The sequence below is a fragment of the Mucor mucedo genome (assembly GCF_025094135.1).
Source record: "Mucor mucedo strain NRRL 3635 chromosome Unknown EV154scaffold_183, whole genome shotgun sequence".
Lineage (NCBI taxonomy): Eukaryota > Fungi > Mucoromycota > Mucoromycetes > Mucorales > Mucoraceae > Mucor > Mucor mucedo.
This window is the reverse complement of record NW_026252467.1, coordinates 44,868-65,989: the sequence shown is the minus strand read 5'-3', so window position 1 is coordinate 65,989 and position 21,122 is coordinate 44,868. Positions and strand designations below refer to the sequence as shown.

At 36.3% G+C, this 21,122-nt stretch overlaps 7 protein-coding genes across 7 annotated transcripts; 3 read left to right on the top strand and 4 right to left on the bottom strand.

Annotated features, from left to right (window-relative positions):
- Positions 1-318: 318 nt before the first annotated feature.
- Positions 319-1,661, bottom strand: EV154DRAFT_540635 (casein kinase II subunit alpha; the record flags this gene model as incomplete). Its single annotated transcript, XM_051604430.1, has 6 exons — positions 319-344; positions 405-702; positions 766-930; positions 1,039-1,233; positions 1,292-1,505; positions 1,564-1,661. 6 exons carry the CDS (start codon positions 1,659-1,661, stop codon positions 319-321), a joined length of 996 nt encoding a protein of 331 aa, XP_051451524.1.
- Positions 1,662-3,151: 1,490 nt separating this feature from the next.
- Positions 3,152-4,505, top strand: EV154DRAFT_431148 (P-loop containing nucleoside triphosphate hydrolase protein; the record flags this gene model as incomplete). The annotated part of the gene is made up of 4 exons (XM_051596586.1): positions 3,152-3,428; positions 3,491-3,982; positions 4,054-4,175; positions 4,242-4,505. Coding segments are annotated over 4 exons (1,155 nt in total), but the record flags the coding sequence as incomplete, so codon positions are not given.
- A 710-nt stretch (positions 4,506-5,215) lies between these two features.
- On the top strand, positions 5,216-5,554 carry EV154DRAFT_431129 (uncharacterized protein; the record flags this gene model as incomplete). Its single annotated transcript, XM_051596585.1, has 2 exons — positions 5,216-5,419; positions 5,465-5,554. The coding sequence occupies 2 exons, from the start codon at positions 5,216-5,218 to the stop codon at positions 5,552-5,554; spliced, it is 294 nt and encodes a 97-aa protein (XP_051451522.1).
- A 165-nt stretch (positions 5,555-5,719) lies between these two features.
- On the bottom strand, positions 5,720-6,278 carry EV154DRAFT_528594 (26S proteasome complex subunit DSS1). Its single transcript, XM_051603602.1, has 3 exons — positions 6,130-6,278; positions 5,979-6,075; positions 5,720-5,923 (listed from the first exon to the last, which is right to left on the bottom strand). Exons 1-3 carry the CDS (start codon positions 6,242-6,244, stop codon positions 5,875-5,877), a joined length of 261 nt encoding a protein of 86 aa, XP_051451521.1. The 5' UTR covers positions 6,245-6,278; the 3' UTR covers positions 5,720-5,874.
- Positions 6,279-6,502: 224 nt separating this feature from the next.
- EV154DRAFT_528591 (uncharacterized protein) lies at positions 6,503-7,753 on the top strand. Its single transcript, XM_051603601.1, has 3 exons — positions 6,503-6,817; positions 6,888-6,959; positions 7,020-7,753. The coding sequence occupies exons 1-3, from the start codon at positions 6,642-6,644 to the stop codon at positions 7,279-7,281; spliced, it is 510 nt and encodes a 169-aa protein (XP_051451520.1). The 5' UTR covers positions 6,503-6,641; the 3' UTR covers positions 7,282-7,753.
- Positions 7,754-8,750: 997 nt separating this feature from the next.
- Positions 8,751-11,048, bottom strand: EV154DRAFT_607317 (uncharacterized protein). Its single transcript, XM_051607605.1, has 2 exons — positions 9,178-11,048; positions 8,751-9,096 (listed from the first exon to the last, which is right to left on the bottom strand). Exons 1-2 carry the CDS (start codon positions 10,949-10,951, stop codon positions 8,786-8,788), a joined length of 2,085 nt encoding a protein of 694 aa, XP_051451519.1. The 5' UTR covers positions 10,952-11,048; the 3' UTR covers positions 8,751-8,785.
- Positions 11,049-14,926: 3,878 nt separating this feature from the next.
- EV154DRAFT_556358 (uncharacterized protein) lies at positions 14,927-17,580 on the bottom strand. Its single transcript, XM_051605343.1, has 3 exons — positions 15,477-17,580; positions 15,241-15,407; positions 14,927-15,153 (listed from the first exon to the last, which is right to left on the bottom strand). Exons 1-3 carry the CDS (start codon positions 17,560-17,562, stop codon positions 14,980-14,982), a joined length of 2,427 nt encoding a protein of 808 aa, XP_051451518.1. The 5' UTR covers positions 17,563-17,580; the 3' UTR covers positions 14,927-14,979.
- Between the last annotated feature and the right edge of the window lie 3,542 nt (positions 17,581-21,122).

Sequence of the window (21,122 nt, the reverse complement as noted above, 5' to 3'; positions counted from 1 at the left end):
AAAAAAAAAGAATGTGTCATTTTTTTTTCGTGTGGCTTATCGCCTTTTCGGTCAGCATGACCTTATGCGTTGATTGGACAGCTGTGATTCATTCTTGTGCAACACTTGTCAAAATGACTCTCCAAAGCCAGGTTCTATACACTCCAACCTGTTTTTTTAAAATGTCATGCATTGTTTTACTTTTACGAATAAAACGCGTCCTACACACTCTGTTAAACAGGGGGTTTTCCGCAAACTTTTTTTTTACTGTGTGACAAACAAAATGAAATACATGAATTTACAGAAATAATGAGGCCATTTTTATATATTTTGTTTTTTTTATGATTGATGTTGTCTCACAGCATCTACAAAATAAGGTGGATTAGATAACAAAACAAAAAAAGACAAAGCGTAGTCATATTTACCAAAGTAAGGGTGCACCATGGCTTCCTTAGCAGTAAGACGTTCTTGATGATCATATCTTAACAACTTGTCCAAAAAGTCCGTGGATTGTTCCGTAACAAATCGTTGATTATCGTTTGTGACAAACTTACTCCAAGCTTTACGGGGATGTCTACCTAAAATATTGTTGTATTCCGAAGCAAGCTTAATCGAGTACTTTTCCGTGTATTTGAAAAGTTCATCTGTACCAAGCACACGAGCAATCTTGACTAATTGATCGTAATTATCGTGCCCATGGAAGAAAGGTTCCTTACGGAAGATCTATGAATATATTTCAGTTCAAACCCTGCCCATCCACCTTCCTTTTTTATCATTTGTATTTACCATACTGGCAAACATGCAGCCATAACTCCACATATCCAAACTGTAATCGTATTCTTGGAAATCAACTAAAAGTTCAGGTCCTTTAAAGTATCTCGATGCAACACGCACATTGTACTCGGTGCCTGCGTGATAGAATTCTGCTAACCCCCAATCAATCAAACGCAACTGCGCGTGTGTAATATATATAAAAAAAAAATGATAAATACACACACCCACACAAAAAAAAAAAAAAAAAAAAAAAAAAAAAAAAAAAAAAAAAACTAAACCCATTACCTGCTTCTTTTCGTGGTCGATCATGACGTTGTGGGGCTTGACATCGCGATGCATGATACCTTTGGAATGACAGTAATCCAAAGCCTTTAATAATTCATACATGTAGAACTGGATATCATATACGGTGAATCGAGGATACAAAATCTTGAACTCTGTGTTATTGACATATTCGGAAACAATCGCAGGTGTTCTCGACTAAGATATATATTTCTTTTAGCAAATGATACTAGACCCACCCCAAAAAATAACTTACAATAGGATCTCGAACAATGTCTAAAAGACCAACAATGTTGGTGCCACCAGCCAAGTTTTGGAGAATCTTGATTTCTCGTCTAATCTTCTTCTTTTTCACAGGCTTCAAAGCCTTAATGACACATTGTTGATTGTTGGTGATATTGATACCTTGAAACACCTCAGAGTATTTACCACGTCCTACTTTACGGATAATTTCGTAATTGTCTTGCGTTCTATTTATTTTTTTATTATTAGATGAGAAAAAAAATATTGCATCCGTTCTTCTTTTACCCCCATTCCACTTGAAGGTTATCATAATCCCAATAGGCAGTAGGCATTTTCGCATTGACATCTGCATAGCACCGGGCAATGCTTTTTCCTGTTGCCATGCCAGATGAACTCATTTATTATTATTTGTTCCAGAAAAAGAAAGTTTTTTTTCTTTTTTATTGCCCTTCCCCCCAAAAAGAAAAAAAAGGCCGGTTTTGTAGTCACACACACACACAATAAAAAGAAAAACGTCATGTGGCGGGCTCACATAGATGCATCTTTTCTGTTCACTTGTAGATTTTTACGCTGTCATAACATGATAATAAAAGAGAGGCGGTTCCATCTACTGCTTTGAGGAAGGGGGATAAATTATAGATTTATTATTATTTTTTACTGGTTGGAGAAAAAGACATTGACAGGTATGCCTTTTGTGTAGGCTCGATCACCCATATACTCAATAGCATTATGCATTGACTCGTCATCATCAATAATTACATTAGGAGACTCTTTGCTACGCACATAGGTCACTTCCTGTACTTTTGCTCCCGTCTTCTTTTCCACTTCATCCATTAGTTGTGAAAACGGATCTTCTGAATCCAACCGGAATACATATTGTCGTGCTTGTAACCCGCTATTCTGGAAATGTACGATCCAATCGATCTCTCTCTTTGTAAACATTCTTGTATTTTGCAGAAAAAGAAAGAAGAAATGAATAATGTGGGGGGTGGGGAAAACATTTTGTGGAACCGGGTTTTTTTTTTTATATACATGTCTTTGACAAGAATCAGACTTAACCCTAGTTAACAGTTAAAGTTTACCCTGTGTATGACTCGCGATTACCTCGGCAACCATCACCAAGTTTACCAAAAGTGTAAACAAATCACAGTAATAAAGATACTCGTTATAGTCCGGATGATTTGTTGTTCCCAATGTAGTAGGTCGTCTATCCCATAAAGTATTCCACTATAATCAATGATGGTCTCTTAGATACATGCTTATAACCAAACGGGTAGCACCTTATTATAGCAGAAATCACGTAGCGTTGACACTAAGAAAGTAGCATGATCAATGCGCTTTTTTTTTTTTTTTGGGATCATTGAGACTGTAAATGTGACGGTGATTTTCTTTCATTACTAAAAATATAAAAAAAAAATATTTTATATGAATTCCCTCCTACGGTTTATATCTATTTTTTCTCGATAAAAGCAATGGCAGGAATTAGTAAGTAGAACCTCCCAAGATTATTCTTGTTATTCACATTATTTCTTGAAAAAAACAGAAAGTAAAAAGGGACGTAATGCCGATCGTTTGAATGGAGCAAGTAAAGTATACATTGTAGATCGATCAACTTGTTTTTAAAAAAGACTAACTCTTTCTGTAGAGGGTAAAAAGGATCCCGGTGTACCCAACTTTGAAAACTTCAAGAAAAAGCAACAAAACAAAGAAGAGCAAAAACGCAAAAGAGTAAAAAAAAAAACACAAAACACAACCCCGCTTTTATCATGGACTAAAAGATAGATTTATAAAATAGATTGCTGGTAATAAGGAACGTCAAGATTTAGCACGTCAAAATTTGCAAAACAACAATAGAAATTTAAACATTTTTGATTTGGTAAAGAGTGCCGAAAAAAGATCCCAAGATTTTGACGATACTGTAGACCCCTCTGGAAACAACAAGGAGATCAAGGATGCTGCTGCCACAGGTCAAAAGGATAATTCCAAAAAGGCCTATTATAAAGAATTCAGAAAGGTTTTAGAAAACGCTGATGTTATTTTGGAAGTCTTGGATGCCCGTGATCCTTTAGGTACACGTACGCGTAGTGTCGAGCGTATGGTCATGGATAGTGGTCTCGATAAAAAGATTATTCTCGTGTTGAACAAGATTGGTAAGCCTTCTTTTTAATTATGAAGGAAGTAAGTATTTAATCCAATATTGTGTTTGTATTAGATTTGGTGCCTAAAGAAAATGTGGAACAATGGTTAAAGTATTTACGTAACGAGTACCCCGCTATTGCTTTCAAAGCATCCACCCAAAGTCAACGTAACAATCTCAGTCAATCCACCGTCGCCACCGATGCTGCCAGTACCAACATGTTGAATTCGGCCGAATGTTTGGGTGCGGACACCTTGATTCGTTTATTAAAGAATTACTGTCGAAACCTCAACATCAAAACTTCCATTACCGTTGGTATTGTCGGTTACCCTAATGTCGGTAAATCTTCCGTCATTAACTCCCTCAAACGATCCAAGGTCTGCGGTGTTGGTTCCACACCCGGTTTCACTAAAGTAGCTCAACAAATCACGTTGGATAAAAATATCAAGTTGCTCGATTGTCCTGGTATCGTCTTTGCTCAACAAGGTCAAGATGGTCAAAATGATGCAGAAATCACCCTTAGAAATTGTGTCAAGGTAGAATTATTAGATGACCCAATCACACCTGGTATGTTATATCTTTTTTTTTTTTTTTTTTTTTTACTTCTTTATTAAACTAACCTACCCTCTTAAATCTAGTCGAGGTCATTGTCTCTAGATGTACCACTGAACAACTCATGAAAATGTACAATGTTTCCTACTTTAACAATGCGCATGAATTTTTGGTCTTATTGGCTCAACAACGTGGTAAACTCAAAAAGGTAATTTTGAAGAAAAAGTCAAAATGGATCGTCAGACTAACTTTCTTTTTCTGTCTTCTAAAAAAGGGTGGTGTTGCTGATACACATCAAGTAGCGCGTCATGTATTAACTGATTGGAACGGTGGAAAAATTCCTTATTATACCATGCCTCCCTCATCCAAGCAAAGTCATATCGATGCTTCCGTTGTCAATACATGGGGTAAAGAATTGGATCTGGATTTGGAATCCACTGATATCGTTTTATCTGGTTTGAAATCAAGCTCTGATTTCACTTCCAGTGTCGTTATGGTAATTTTTGTATATTTGTATGCTTTTACGATAGGAAACTAAACAGAATGTTAATTTAGCAAGCAAATGACGATGTCGAAATGATGGTAGATGCCGATATGGATGGGTAAAGTTTATTTTAATTTTTTTTTCCCCGCGGGTTTTGTGTGCTAATATATAATTTTTATTCAGAATGGATGCATCCAGCATGGATACAGGAGATATGATGATGCAGCAAGGAGAGAGTGGAGTTGGTACGACGACATCACAACCAATTATCCAAGTCAATAAAATGTTGATGATGAAGAAGAAGAATGCTGCTAGTAAACCTCAAAATATTATATCGTTTGATGAGGAGCAATTAAACCCTCAATGGAACCAACAATCCAAGAAATTACAAAAGGCTCAACAAAAGAAGGCCAGAAGACAAGCAGAAGGTGCAAACACCTCCAATAATTTAATGGAAGAGGACGACGATATGCAAGAGGAATTTACCATGCCAACCACAGCTACAAGCTTCCCACAATTTAACACGGGTTTGATGTCCGCACCAATCCCCGATGAAGATGAAGAATTATAAAACATTTTTTAAAGTCTCCACTATAATTTCATACCAATACTTATCATTCGTTTAGATTCATTTCTTTATGCAGAAACACAGGAAAAAAAAAAAGTCCCACACCATAGATATAGAGTCTTTTTTCTTTTTTTTTCCCTCTTCTCTCTTTTTTCTCACACGCCCATCTATAATAAAATCGTAATACAACAAGTACATGTTTACAAAGCTTTTCAATACAATTCGTGATACTCTATCCCGTGAAACAGTGGATAATAACAATAAAAAAGAACGTGAACAAGCTAGTGTCGCAAGAAGACCCTCAATCACAGAAGAATTACAGAATAATGATACACACAGTGTCTTTTCGGATCATGCACCTTCTTCCGCAAAAATGCTAGGCAGAAACAATTCCATTTCTGTCTCTGAACCCATCTCGATCAATGACAGTGCTGCGGGGGGTAAGCCACAAAGAGGTACCACCTTATTTGGTATATCCAAAGATACCGCTGATGATTTTGTTCAAAAGGACCTCATCTCAAGTTCTTGGAGTTAAAAAGATCTTTTCTTAGCGCTCATTAGAACGAACTTTCTCTTTACCCAGCACACTGATGAACACACACAAACGTATGCAACAAACAAAATCAAAAAAAAAATCATCATATTTAGCAAACCTTCTTTTGGTAATTCCAATGTACATATATGACCCTTTCCCAACAAATAATAATAAAAAAAAAAATCTTGAAATATTTATTGTTTGTACAATGTAAAGAAGTATATCAAAAAAGAGTTGATTTTCTTTTACGTGTGTGTTTGTGGGTAAGTTGACGTTTTGCGAAATGCTTTACTTGTCTCTCTATTCCTCTCTCTTTTTTTTTACATCTTCATGGGTTGGGGTTGGGTCGATTCTTTCTCGAGTTCAGCACTAAAAACACACACTAAGTAACATCATCCCTCTGTTTTTATGTTTTTGTAATTACCGCAATTGCTTGGAGAAATCATCCTCAATATCATCGTCATCCCAGTTATCTTCCCAGAAATGAGCGTCGTTTTGATCCTCTTCGTTCTCTCCCCAATCTACAAGGACATATTAATATTTGCTTCCCTTTACATGCACACACTAAAATATACCTTCAGCGGCAAACTCCTCAAATTCATCATCTTCTTCAAGAGCACCAAGTTGAGCCAAGTTCTTTTTGGATTGCTCCTCGGTTAATTTCTGTTGTTGTTGTTGTTGAGCAGACATTTTATTAATGAATTAAAAAAACAAGAATTTTCATATCTTTTCTTACGATTTATGAAGGGAACGCGCGTAGACAGCTTTGAAAAAAGTGACTGCTGTTGTGTGAAATTACGTCACATTCTATGTATCTATTCGCGCATAAATGATTGAATGTGTTGTCTAAACGTCAGTTCTCATAACATAAATGACAGTCTGATTTGTTTGTTCGATCTAATTACTGTAAGGTTCCACACGACTCATATGAACGTCGTTGTAAAATTTGAACTAGAAACGGCTTATGAATTTGAATAGCTCACCAGGGCAACCCGTTTCGGCTACATCTACGGTCAACGCAGGCCATTCTAAAGTGGGACTTTTTTTTTTGTTTTTTTTTTTTGCTTCCCTTTTATTTAAGCTCTCCATGTCAGACACAGAACCTAATGTAGATGGCAGCAACAAAAAACAAAAAGTTGAAAATACACAAAGCCACGATCAAGAGGAAGAACATATCACTTGTATGATCTGTTCTGATGTTTGGAGAACAAAAGGAAGTCATTGTCAAGTAAGCTTAAATTGTGGACATCTCTTTGGTAAAAGGTGAGTTTCTTGGTCATTTTTTTTATTTTATTTTATTTTTTAGTAACAAGTCTCTCTTCACCATGGCTAGTTGTATCATTCGTTGGATTACAGAAAGAACTGAGAAGCTAGGCGCCAAAAAGACCTTTTGTCCCATGTGCATGTAACGTAAAAATGCAACGTTTTTTTTATATATATTTTTTCACTGAAAAAGCCATCATAGGAAAATCGCTCGTTTGTCGGATATTCGCATTGTCACACCCGTCAAAATTGCAGTTAAGGATACAACCCAAATCGACTTGTTCAAAAAAGAATTAGAAACGAAAAAATATACCATCAGCAACTATCAAAAATCTCTGGAATCGGCCCGTCTTACGCTCATTATCAGAAAGAGAGAATTAATAAGAGCACAATCCATCCTTGACGAAGATGACTTACCACCACCATCATCACTGCCTTTACCGGATCAGAGTGAAACCGTTTAACAGTTCGAACCTGCCGTATTTTTTCATTTATCTATCTACATACATTTACTTGTTATTTCTCATTTTATAAGCTTATCGAATGTCGCTTTTTCTTTGTGGCGTGCCTATATCGTTCTATTCAATATATATATATATATATTTAAAAAAGATGCCGATGAAACAAACCAAGTTTGTTATCACCAAAGAAGTATCACCGTAATATTTCTTAATTAAAGTCTACACAATAATTTACCTTGATTAATACATTCCGACGAAAATGACGTTTGGCCAAAAATATTACTCTATCTTCAATGACATATTTCTCGGCCAATTGTAAAAGAAGCAATGTCGTAATTCTATTCTAATAGCATTATAGAATCATAAGAAGCCTACGTAAATAAAAGAAATCAGGACCCATTTAATACTTGGTTGGGCCTCTGAGGATGTGAATTACAAATCGATATCGGTCTGTCATACTTTACACTAAACGACGGGCAAGCGAAATGTATATTTGCTCTAATTACAGCTCTCTTCTTTTCTTTTTTTACGCGCCTTACTTTGGATCTTCTTTTATCAGTTCAAAGTTTCAGAGTCTACCAGAGATGCTCAATTGGGTTTAAGTCTGGACTTTTGGATGGTGTGGTAATCCACGTGTTAGTAGAATCAATCAAATCATCGTGGTGATCTGACATACTTGTTAATAAATAGTTATCATTTGAATAACATCAGATACACTGACACCATCTATTTTACTCTGAAATATAAATATCTTCGTAGTATATCGTTTATTGTACTGAGCTTTAAGATTATCTATATTACAGACATATGGTTGATGATGATATGTTTTATTATAATAGACCAGAATACCATTGGGAACGAAGATAATAAAAACCGTGTGTAGGTTATATGCTTTACAGAGACGAGTCGAATTGAGAGTTATGTATTTGTTTATTTTTGAATTTAAAAAGTATCATTATATAGCTATTCATATGAGTTCATATCTATTTCAGTGCAATCATAATTTTACTGAAGAGATCGTGCCGTCGTCACTACAACATACAAATTTAACCACAAATAAATCAGACGTTATGTCTCCATATAAACAAGAAAAAACATTTGTGATTAGAAATATGTATCAAATACTATCGTAAAGTATTTTAAAATACTATAGATATTACAAATAATATTGAAAATTATAGTCTATATCTGTTTAATTAAATGTAATCTGATACTATCAATTAGCTAATATTTTTTTGTTTGCGAAAGTTGAAGCATATATCTATCTTCAAGGATTAGATGACCAAGCAAAAAATATATTTTTTAAATAGCTTATATATAAACTCAACAATAATTACTTAAGCCTCCAAGGTTGTATCCAATGTAAATAAAAAAAAAATGCTTCCAAACGAATGGGAATTAAACCGATATATAATAATGTTACAAAAAAAAAGATGATTGTGCATGGTGTAACCAATGCGACCCTGAATTTTCAGATACAACAAGATGGTATTTATTGGTTTATGGTTTACTGCTGCCATGATCGTTCTAATTGGAATAATTCATTTGCATATTCTGGTGATGGTAAAGAAGTAGACTGCCAATCTGTTTCCATAAAACTACTGACTCTACCATGAACACGACCGTCCATCTTCATTAGTTCCGAGATAAACCCGATATTGGGAGACATGTTAGGCCTTGCCTTAATGACGTGACGATAAGCACGTTTCAACGTCCAACGTTCTGATGTGACCAAGTAAGCCAAAATAGCAGTAATAGAACGTGATTTACCAGCTTTGCAATGGACATAAATAGGCTCATGGTTTTTCTTGGCTTCCTCTGCAAAATAGAAAGAGTTATTATCTTGGCATCATGCGGGTTTTGATTATTTTAAATAGGACAAACAAAAAAAAAACTTACCGATGAATTGAACAGCTTCCATCATGACAAATTCGATATTCTTCATTTCCAAAGTATCACGTGCCGATATTTTATGATATGTAAATTGGGGTTGGTTTTGTAATCCTTCATCCTGACATTCCTCTGCCATGTTTAATACACGTTTGATAGATCGAGCATCCAATTGACTTGCATGGTCGGATGTTTCAATTTCTGGGCCGACAAATAAGAAGCCCGGGATGATTTCTGATATAATGAAGCAGAAATCTGATTCTGTCCTCGGGGAAGCGTCTGCAGTCATCATACCAGCAATTTCATCGTCTTCTGTCACTCGGATGAGACTACTATTTGCAAATGAAGCGGGTGGAAAGGTTGAGATGGCTGATAATGAAGGTGTTGGTACGGTAAAATGATGCATGGTCGATATGGATGGGATGGTGGTAGAGGACGATGAAGTAGGAACAATTTCTTGTTGCTGTTGTTGTTGAGATCTTCTTTTTGCTCTACGCGCCAGCGCGTTTGCATTATTCACACGAGCAGCTTGTGTATCCAAACTGAATAAACTTGTTCTCTTAGAAAGGTCATTCTTTGAATCACCAATGGTATAACTAATTGAACGTCTTGGTATATTTACGATTGTATTGTTGGGTGTAGGTGAAGGTAGTAAGTTGGGGTCGTCTGTCTCGATCCATCCTTGGTATTGTTGAAAGGCTTTAAACCCTCCATTTAAATAATACATTTTCCCTCCCCCAACCGATCCTATACAACGATCCAACACATTTAATAAAGTCCAGGCTTGCGATGTCGGCTCTTCTGTAGACATTTCTTCATCATACACCACCCAAATCTTAGATTTCTGCTTTTTCTTTATTTCAGCTTCAGCTGCCTTTTTTTCGAAAATAGAGCCAACTGTTGCTGTACTGGGCGGTGATGGAGATGATAAGGTGGAAGCATATAATTCTCGACCTTCGACAGTGGTGATAAAGTTCTCGAGATTAAAATTGGATACTGTACCTCGTTGATACCTTTTGATTAGCAATGAAGGTAGATTCACATTAAGCGAGTTGCTGATTCGTTTCTTTTGGTAATCCATCAAGTTACGAACATCAATCAAAATGACTTGAGCTTCTTTTTCTTCCAAAAGATCAAACAATTCCTCAGGCTCCAACGGTTCTTGTACTATTAAGGTTTTAGCATGCGATTCTGAGTGAGCACGATTTAAATTTTGGTTTTGACGAAATAAAAGAATGTTGTTGGTGACGGGAGTATTCACGGTCAGGTGTTGGTGGCTCATGGAGCGATGGGGTACAAGGTGACTTGATTGCGTACCGAGTTGAGACAGTAAGAAATCTGTATTATCTTGCAAGTGAACAAGTTTAGCGAGTCTCTCGAGTTGATCATTGCCGATAGTTAAATCAGCACGAGTCAATGTCTTTGTGGAAGACAAATGACCAAATGTGTATGAGTGACGAGCGACATCCTCCTTTAGGTGGTGGTTACGACGACTGCGTCTTTGTTCAGCCGAATGCCTTTTTCGTTGTTTGACTGGTGATTGTTTAATTGGTTTAATGATGGGTTCTGATAATGGTATAATAGCAGCAGGAATATTAGGTAAAGATAATGAAGGTCTTGGTGGATGATCAACCACTTGCTTTTTTATGGTTTTCTTTTTGGATGAAAGGTGGATTGGGAATTTTCGAAATAAAGTGTTGGCCAGACTGATTTTTTTTGGCAATGATGACTTTTCTTCATCAGGTCTCGTCTTTGATTTACTTCTATACCTATCAAAAATCATTGTGCTGGAAAAAGAAAGAAGAAAGATTGGTTTCCAATATTCCAAATTGTTAATTTATCTTTTTATTACTTTCTTTGTGAGACTTGCAGAATTTAAATCCGCCATTTAAGTTTTAAGCCCGCCTTCCACGAATGGTATACACTTTTTTTTTTTTTTTTTTTTGCTCAATGTTTACTATCCCTATATTATCATTGCGCTGTTATTATGCATTGAAATGCAGTATGTATAAGAACAATGAACTGTAGAACGTTTTATCGTGGTATCCTCTTTTTGTATTCAATATTTTTTTTTTTTTTTAATTATTAAATCCCAGTTGATAGTTTTTATTAGCAAATGACCCCCAGTGTGGTTCTTTTAAACGCACAGCAAGTATAAAAATGGTAAATCCTATGGGTAATGAAAAAGTAAAACTCTTTCATGGGCAATCAAGTTATTCTTTATTTTTCAAGAAAGAGATCTGCGCAAGGTAAAATTCTTGTTATTCTTTTTTAATGATGATCAAGTTTACTTTTTTTTATTTCTATTTTTATATTTTGTCGATCTTTTAGACTACTAAGCATTCGCTTATTAATTCTTTTTTTCCTTGACTACCATGGTGTTTGGTCTAAAATGAGGCGACCTCAATATTGTTTAGACGAATCAAAATTAATTTTTATATATTTTGTTTACCTTTTTTGGACAGAACGTGGAAAGCAAAATTAATTTTTTAGAAAAAAGTAAGTATATGCTAAGTTGTATTACATGCCTTCCATTCTATATTTGTGACACTATTATACGTACTTTTTACTGATGTCTTACCGCTTTTTATATGATTTCACTATTACAGCTTTCGCTTTTAGTGCTAGGCCTTAATTTATTTGCTTCAGGTGAATTCTGAATTCGAATAGCGTTGAAGTTAAGACAAACATTTAATAATGAACCTTTATTTAGAATGCTAATTAATCATACTTTACCGGTCAGAAGCTTCTTCAGAAGATTTTCCGCTGTTAAGCATATGATTGTTGCACACTAAAATTGAAATTTTATAAATTATTACCAAAAAATTGTGATATGTGGTCTCATTATCAGATTCTGTTTAAATTACAGAACTAGCTCCCTTAAAAATGGCTAAAAAAAAATCCAGACAAATGTAAGGAATAATCAATTTGTTAAAAAGCTTCAAACGCAAGGCCATGCCTGAAAAGAAACAGAACAAACAGGTGAAAAAAAAAAAAAAAAAAAAAAAAAAAAAAAAAAAAAAAAAAAAAAAAAAAAAACGGTATGAATAGTACAAGTGTACTTTTTTCCTGGATATCGTTCACCTTTTAATGCGCGGCTGCTTAATATGGTCAATATATATATTGGAAAAATGATCATACTACCGAGCAAGCCAAGACTTAGAGAAAGAAACTTAGTACTGACAGATCCTCTTAATCAGGTTCTTCTATTTTTTCTTCTAACAACACCTTTAGGCAGATACGCCAATGCACTATTTATCAAACTTGCAAACGAAATATGATTTCACATTAAATCAATCAGGTAGATAATTTATAAAAAAGTAAGAATTGGATCATGATCATGACCAACTCAACAAAGTAATATTTGTGGAATTATTGCATTTGTCAGTTTATCACGGAAACGCAATTACAAAGAGAATTTACAGGTGATTGAATCGGGTTGGCAATAGGTGAATCTAAGACCATCTTCCCTATCAAGACCAGTAAAAAGAGACAGCACGCTCTAAATGTTACCAAATATCCAGTCCTTGCTTTGTTTATACAAGAGTCTTTCAGCAAGTCAAAAGCTGAGATGGGCAATTATACAATTAAAAGATGGTATGTAACCAATAAAAATGAAAAATGAGTGAACGGTAACGATCAGCTACGTTGTATACAATAATAAAAACGCTCCCATGAAGGGACAGCTCTTGGGAATTAATGGTGCTATTCTTCGGTTATTATTATAATTGTAAGAAATAGAATGTAGGATCTATATAAAGCCAATTGAGAATCCATTTCAGTCAAATAGGTTGTTGGTTATGCTAAACTATTCAGTTATGTAATACCTACACATTAGTCATATCCGTAACCGTCCTTCCATTTAAAAAGAAACAATAGAATCGTTGTATTAGAGGAGGTGCACTTTTGTGAAATCGACTGCGTTTAAGGGTTCTTACAAGTAAGCTCATACAATACATGGCTGTCCAAAATTGACATTCTGTTTGTCCAAAAAAGGCAAATATTATGTTTGAAAATTAAAATTCTGTACCATGGCACATTTATTATTTCGTGTAACCAAATAACTGGGTTATCAATATATTTATAGATTTTTTGCGATATTTCATTTGTCACGGTGTTCAGGCTATGTTAGTTTTTTTTTTAGACGATAGAAATTTATCTGTTAAATTACAGTGTAATTGAGGCACTTTTAATTCTTTTTTTTTTTTGGCCTGACCAAAATTAATTTCAAGATGTCTAACTTACTTTTTTAAGATGAATTAAAAAATGAATATTAGACAAATTTCAGCCATATCGAAAAATAAGCAGCTTTAATTTTTTAGTTTTTATCGAGATGATTTTTAATTTTTTAGAAAGATATAGTATACTCGGCACATCTGAAGCTGTCGTTGCTTATGGGCGCTGGTTTCTTTATATGTATATATATACATCTATATATAAACTCGTAAGTTGATGTGTACATGTCTCACATAGAGCGATTTCTTATTGTTTTTTGTAAAAAAAATTAGCTGTAGCTTTTTGATCTTACTACTCTTAAAAATTGAGGTGATAAATCCGGTATGGTGATTGAGCTTGACTCTTGTAAGGAGTGAGGATAGTCAAGATGCCGAGATAACTGATTTTGTTTAATTTGGCGGGACAAAAGGAAGGTTCGTGCCTGGATGTCAATAGTCGCGACAGAAAATCCGGCATGGTGTCATAGCTGAGATTGTCATTGATACAATCATAGATAAAAACTGTGTGATGGCCGATTGTGTCGTACCTGCATGGATTAATTTTAGTCTGTAGATCAATTCTGTGTATGGAAACAAAGGCATTGCTCTGGAACGTTTTCCAGATATTTTATTAAAAAAAAATGTTTGAACAGATTAATCATGCATAAGTATTAGTTATTTCTCTCTTTTTTTGTCAGTTTTAGTTCCACTTTAAAATGTGCAAATCCCTCATTAAAAACAAGATCGAAGCAGTGAGTATAAGTAGAGTGCTAGGTATGGAACATGCCATATTTGAACCCCACTTTCGTTTCTCAGAAATTGTACCGTATAGGAGGAAAACCTCAACTCAAATGCAAGTACTGTAAAGAAAATGGTCACTACAATAAGAACTAATATTTGTGCAGGCTCTTCAAAGAGGATAGCGCTTCTGATAGTGAGTAAAAATAAAAAAGAATATCTAAAATAATTTTATGTTTTTTAATTATTTTGATAGTCGGTACAAGCAAGAAAAGTCAAAACTCGACAAATCAGGAGTGAGAAGAGACAGGCAAAACGACAATGAGTAGAAGTAGACTCCAATGTTATCCGTTCCAATTGTTAAATCCGCTGGCCATACTGTTTGCCCTGAACCATAACTATCTCTTTGAAACTTTAAGTCATGAACAAAAACTTGGGTACAGGCTTCAGATTAATTACAAGGAAGCTTCCCTTTGATACATATGTCAAAGAGGACTACAAGGAAATACTAAAAAAAAATAGAATCATCTCTGCTAGTGAAGATATCTCAGTTACTCACATTGGACAAATATTCGTCTATGAGTGTTTAATCATTCATCTGAGTAAAAAAAAAGGGGGGGGGGGGCAACAGAACGGAGCATCACCTCACCTATCCCATGAGCAGTGAGGTGGGTTAAGCACTCACTGAGCGACTATGAAAAAAAAAAGCGCTCAAAAAGTTCATTTACAGTCTGACAGAATGAAAAAAAAAAAAAGGGTTTCTTCTTATTAGTTGATGATGAAAATGTGCACCATAATTTGGAATATACATATATAAAAAAAAACTACTTTATTTGTAAACAAAACTAATGGAAATTGTTTACGTGTAATCAGAAAAGTGGGTATATCGACAACCCACGACATTGCAAACCCCACCACTGGATTCAGCACTACATAAAGTACTAATCTTTGGTTGATTGTTTAATTTTGGTGTATCAGTAAGACCAAGAGAACTCAGGGCAGATTTGTACGGATGAAAGTGCGTTGATGATGGCTACATAATAAACAAAAAAAGAAGGGGGGTCAATTCGTTAGCTTAATTCATACGTTTATATGTATCCTTTTTTTTTTAAATAAATACCTGTGGATTTGATTGTGTGATAGTTGGAGTGGAGGCAGGTACTTCGGTGACTTTGGGTGACACATCGTACATTTGTAGAGAAATGTCTGCAGGTGGTGCAGGTGGTGCTATTGATGCTGCGGTGGCAGGTGTTGCTGGTGCTGCTGGCGCTGGTGCTGCTGGTACTGCTGGTGCTGCTGGTGCTGGTGCTGCTGGTACTGCTGGTGCTGCTGGTACTGCTGGTGCTGCTGGTACTGCTGGTACTGCTGGTGCTGGTGCTGCTACTGCTGGTGGTGGTGATGTGAGGATTGGTGGATTGTAGAGCAATCTTTCAATGTCTTGAGGATCGACAGGTTCCTGCTTGACTTTATTTGCATAAAAGTCATAAAGTTGATTGATGTCAAACTCATCAGGGTCATTTAAAGCAGTGTTACCAGCAGTAGCAGTAGCAGCGCATTGACTTGATTCACCTTGTTCGATTTTGACCTCGTCTACCAATTGCATCTTTTGTCCAGCTTTTTTTGCTCTTCCAAGACGAGCCTTTCGTTTCTTTGCCTCCTGTTCTTCTGCCAATAATCTTTTCTTCTTTTGCCTCTTTGTCTCCTTCGGCTTTCGTGTAACGTCCCGAGCATCTGTTTCCAAGTCTAATTGACGATATTTTTCCTGGATTTCCTTATTGTTCCTCATATGCAAGTCGATTGGGATATTGCTTGCTCGGTCTGGGTTTGCTGGATCGCAAGTGCGAAGGATACGTTGTTGCGGCATTCGACCTGTTTTTAACAAGAACTGATCGATTTTACGCAAACAAGCCTTGCTTACAATCCTTCGAAAATATTGGACAGCCTTGTATAATTCGTAATGGGAGACATCGGGACCGGCGTACATTGCAGTGCCCAAATTACCATAGTAATATTCGGGTAAGCGAGCAGGAGCGTCACCAAAGTAAGGATGTAAACGCGAAGGACGACGATAGACCTCTTCTGGTAAAATCATATAATCCTCGATGATCCTTAATATCTTGCGAATCAAAGCTTTAGCCAATTCCTCTTGATGACAGCTTAACTGGTGATCCTGCTTGATGGCAGTTTCTTGAAGATTTAACAGATTTATTCGCATGATTTTTAGCGATGGTGCATTGAACGTCAAGTGAGACCTGACGGACTTGACAATTAACCTGAGTTCTTCACGTGGTATCAGGTAGGATTTCGGTGGGTAAGGTGGTATATCTGTAGCAATCAGCGCCAATTCCTCATCCGAAATAACATACTTGGGATCAGCCTTTTCCTTTCCCTTTCCCTTTCCTTTACCCTTGTTACCAACGGTAGGTTCAACGGGTTCATCATCCTCACTGTCGACATCATCATCATCATCATCGTCATCGTCATCGTCATCGTCATTATCGCTTGCGTTTGCCTTTTCCATCTCATAAACATAACGTGCGGAAAGAGGGACATCAATTACTGCTTGCATTAACCTTTGGTTTCCAGAACAGCCTTCGCTGATCTTGATAATGTCCTTTACTGATGGTTTGGATCTTTTAATGCGGGATAAGGATGGCTGGTCAGTTGTACTTGTGTCGGAACCACTAGTTTCTCTAAGTCGAATTCTTCGTCGCTGTCTCTTCCTTCTTTTTGTTTTGGAATTTCCAACCTTTACTGGTTTCGATAAATGTGCCGTGGTACCCAGATGTTGGATGGATGGCTGTGAGATGGTGGGTAGGTGATGGGCAGTGGATCGATGTGACTCGCAGTTTTGTGACACCATGATTTGCTGCGGCATAGAATGTGATTCTACATCCACACGTTGGTTGGTAGATGGGATCACGTCAGGTCTTGTTGATGGGGTTGTACTTGATCTGTCAGTTTGAGTTTCTTCAACAGTAGTGGGATGAGAATGGGGAGTGGTTACAGGTGTAACATTCACCCGACGAACGGGCCTACGGTTACGGGCAATCGAATTTCGAACCTGGTTTTCCAATAGCCTAATTTTTATTTGTTCTTCCCTTTCCTTAATCGTCTTTAACTTTCGATCTATGGAAGCTATACGGTTGTTGTTTTCTTGCAACTGAGTTTCCAGGACCTGACATTCTGTCTCCAACGGATCGGGGTACGTGATGGGAGACGCGTCTGAAATTTGGCCTGGCTCCAATTCATCGAAATGTTGTCTGGGCGAATTATCGGCGGTGTGAAAACTGGCGTCTGAATCGGAATCAGAGATATCCATGTTTGAAGTCGCAGCAACAACTTGGGCGATTGACGGTAACGATTCTTCTCGAAGACCATCGTCCGTATCAGATACGTCCATGTCAGAAGAATTACATGAGTATACAATCCTATTTGCCATGATTTGTAAAGGTTAGGGACAAAGGATAAGTTTTTTTTTTTTGTGTGTTTCATTTTTATTTTTTTTAGAAAAAAAAAAAAAAAAAAAAGCTACGTCACTTTTTTTTTCGAGAATGTCTACTGTTATTCCACAGTTTTTACTTACGGTTATTCAACCCCAGGATAGCTCACACAACTCCCCCGGAGGCCCATTGGACGGGACCCTTTGTTTCCGCCGAAAATTAATTCAGCTTCGTAAAGTTTGCCCAGGTGCAAATATTTTCTAAGTAAGACGGTACGCTTATAGTCGGGCCAAATCTAGCCAATAAAAGTGCTAGGAATAGTGTAAGGAGCCAATAACATTGCTCGAAATAGTGTAAGGAGCCAATAAATGTGCGCGAAATAGTGTAACTGGGTTTGAAATTTTTTTTTTTTTCTTTTTTCTATGTGCCTTTTGTTTGTCCCCTCGTGAATTTTGACACTTATAAATTGATCAAATTTCCACATAAAACACCGTTTCTTCTCTTTGTTTAACTATCTGTTTTTTAAAATAAGCATCTAATCTGTACCAGAATACATACATCATATAATTTAAGTAAGGAATATCTATTGATTAATTGATTGTCGTTCAATAGACACATTGCTTTCAAATAGTCTTAACTCCAAAATAGATGTCAAATATTTCTCTCAAAAAAAAAGGGCGTCCATCCGGCTCTAAAAGTAAACCTGGATCTAAAGCACCTGGTCCTAAACCGGCTCATTTAGTCAATCAATCCCGTTTAAGCTTTTCAAATGTTATTGCAACACAAGCGGAGAGCAGTAATTCTGAATTAGAAAATTTATCAATTTTACAAGATACATTGGTGATTCAACAATCTCAAGCAACTAATGATGATATTGCAGAAAACAATGAAGAGGTAAAAAAATTAACATAAACAATGCTGTAATTTTTGCGACTTACACGTATCCTTGAATAAGCATATTAGTACAGCATCATCTCAAAGCATTGCCACGAGTGAAGATAACAGAAACATTGGCTCAAATATTGCTGACGAGGTATTACCAGATCAATGATTTTTAAAATATTTAGCATACTGATTTTATACGTAACTTAGAACATTAATCAAGCTGCTGGTGTGGATCTTGATGTCGATTATGCCGAAGATAGTGACGATATTGATGAAACTCAACTTCTTGACGAGCTCACAGAGGAGCAATTTAATGCTCTTGAAAACAGTATTTCCAATATTCCTGAAAATGGATGTCTTGATAATTATCTTGGAGGCATACAGGACAATCTCAAAGGTGGAAATGTACCAAGTCAATATATCAATGGCACATTTTGGATCAACCCTCCAAGCGTTTCTTTTTCTTTAAAGCAAAAAATCAATCCCGAGCTGCTTTACCGCCCAAGAGTATTTGTATGGCTCCCTCAGTTTTTGACAAAGACTCCTTTGCACTGTCCAACATGCGCAAAACCACTACTAGCAAAAGAGTGGGTCCAAAAAACAAAGGCTCGAAGAATAATTGATCTGGATGAGTAAGTTACATAATTGGTTTGAGACTATGGAATGCATACTAACTATAAACATTTCAGCTGTTTCTATCTTTTGAGTGTTCGACTTAAATGTACAAATAAATCAACCGTTCATACATTTATGGGATATGCATCTTCAATTATTAGACAATTACCACCAAGGGTTCAGGCTGATTTCCCTGCTGTGCTTACCCATCGTTCTGGTTTTTCAAAGCAATTAGTAAGGCTCCTACGCACACAATTTCAAAATGCTGCCGGCCCTCATAGAATGCACCAAATTTTACGAATAAATCATACAGAAAAATTCGATTCCATTCAATTCCAGTACTATGATGCTTTAAAAGATAAGCTTGATGAACAAAAGATGGCTAAGAAGCTGGTAGGAAATGTTTCTACGGCTACAACATACCCAGAGTTCTCGACGTTTAATGATAGAAACGGATACAACGGATATGTACCTTCAGCCAATTACATAAGTTATGTTTATTGCTCAATCATAGATGAACTCAGGCCTTATATGAATCATCACACGTCACTTTTGGATGGAATTGTTTTAAAAGGAGACCATTCTTTTAAGGTATGCACACATCAGAATTCATATCCAAACAACACAGGCCAGCAATTAATTTTTTTTTAGATTATAAAACATATGGCCAAAATCAATGGGGTGTCAACATTTTCATGTCTGTATACCCTCTTGAACGAATACGAAGAAATTCGCCTACAAGTACTTGCGCCTACAAAGTCATTGGAACACTTGGCTCCATCTTTTAATAACATGATGGAGAGCTATAAAAAGTATGGCTTTAAAATGCCAGAGCTTTTCTACACGGACAATGTTCTTGGTGATCGGTTGTTCTTGGAATCGACAATACCTTCTCTCCTGAAAGACGTTATTCATAAAAATCCAACTTTAACAGAACAAGTCGATTTGAACAGCCCATTCAAAAATTACCCCGTAGCCAGATTGCCAGATAACATAACGGTATCAATTTTAAGTACTACTATCGACATTAATCAATCATGCCAAAAACTTCTTGACGAATGTTTACAGCAGGGTACAATTGCCATTGGATTTGACTGCGAATGGGCTGTAAGAGGTAAAAGATCAGCAATTTCCATCAGTGAGCAGTCTGGTTTGAAGTTCGTTCCTGTAGCTTTGGTGCAAATCGCTTACGGTAATTCTGTCTACTTGATGAGAATACACTCATTCGCCTCAGACAATCTACCTGAAAATTTAATCAAGATCCTCACTGATACTAAAATAGCCAAAATCGGAAAAAACGTCAGCGGTGATCTTACAAGATTTCGCTATTTTGGTCTCCAACAATGCCCTGGTCAACTGGAACTTGGTACCTTTTGCAAAGATAAGGATCTCATTGAAAGAAGAAATACATCTTTGGCCGATATATGTGGGCTTGTTCTGAAGGTGCAGTTACCCAAGACAAATTTTGTTCGTTGTGGCAATTGGGAAGCCCCAATCCTTTCAGAAGAGCAAATAAATTATGCAGCTTTGGATGCTTGGGTGTCATACGAAATTTATACCAGATACAAACATATGCCCACAGTTCATCAGAAAGTAACTGTCAACACAACAGCCGGTTCTTTTATTGCAATTCATTTGGACAAATCTGCCTCGTCCTCTGTTGCTGGATACGGCTATATATGCAATGATGATACCCCTCCTACAAATAATACCCATGAAGCACTTCATACCAACAGTGCACTGATTGTAAAAGTTGTGAAGATAACTATTCCTGGGTACCCTTTGGAGTGTTACAATGAGGGTCTGACCTTAGGTGATTTCCATGATATACCCTTCACTGTTTATATCAAATGCAAATATCTGTTTACAGCTTCAGAAAGAGTACATAATGTAGTTTCTGATACTTCTAATACCCCAATCATACAAATACCACCCATTAGCAGCGATACCACTTCTTCACCAATCAATACCAATAAGAATTCTGTCGACTCTCGTGTTTTAAAAGATGGATTTCATATTATGGACATGATCAAAATTAATAAGTCTCATGGAATGCAAA

Excerpts from the sequence above, each read along its gene's own strand:
- EV154DRAFT_528594 (XM_051603602.1), bottom strand. The coding sequence starts at position 6,244 with ATGTCTGCTCAACAACAACAACAACAGAAATTAACCGAGGAGCAATCC. Across the intron at positions 6,076-6,129 it reads TGAGGAGTTTGCCGCTGAAG|ATTGGGGAGAGAACGAAGAG; the intron begins GTATATTTTAGT and ends ATGTCCTTGTAG. Across the intron at positions 5,924-5,978 it reads GATTTCTCCAAGCAATTGCG|TGCTGAACTCGAGAAAGAAT; the intron begins GTAATTACAAAA and ends GTGTGTTTTTAG.
- EV154DRAFT_528591 (XM_051603601.1), top strand. The coding sequence starts at position 6,642 with ATGTCAGACACAGAACCTAATGTAGATGGCAGCAACAAAAAACAAAAA. Across the intron at positions 6,818-6,887 it reads GGACATCTCTTTGGTAAAAG|TTGTATCATTCGTTGGATTA; the intron begins GTGAGTTTCTTG and ends CACCATGGCTAG. Across the intron at positions 6,960-7,019 it reads ACCTTTTGTCCCATGTGCAT|GAAAATCGCTCGTTTGTCGG; the intron begins GTAACGTAAAAA and ends AAGCCATCATAG.
- EV154DRAFT_607317 (XM_051607605.1), bottom strand. The coding sequence starts at position 10,951 with ATGATTTTTGATAGGTATAGAAGTAAATCAAAGACGAGACCTGATGAA. Across the intron at positions 9,097-9,177 it reads GGAAGCTGTTCAATTCATCG|AGGAAGCCAAGAAAAACCAT; the intron begins GTAAGTTTTTTT and ends TCTATTTTGCAG.
- EV154DRAFT_556358 (XM_051605343.1), bottom strand. The coding sequence starts at position 17,562 with ATGGCAAATAGGATTGTATACTCATGTAATTCTTCTGACATGGACGTA. Across the intron at positions 15,408-15,476 it reads ACCAGCACCAGCAGTACCAG|CAGTACCAGCAGCACCAGCG; the intron begins CAGTACCAGCAG and ends CAGCAGCACCAG. Across the intron at positions 15,154-15,240 it reads TCACACAATCAAATCCACAG|CCATCATCAACGCACTTTCA; the intron begins GTATTTATTTAA and ends TTTATTATGTAG.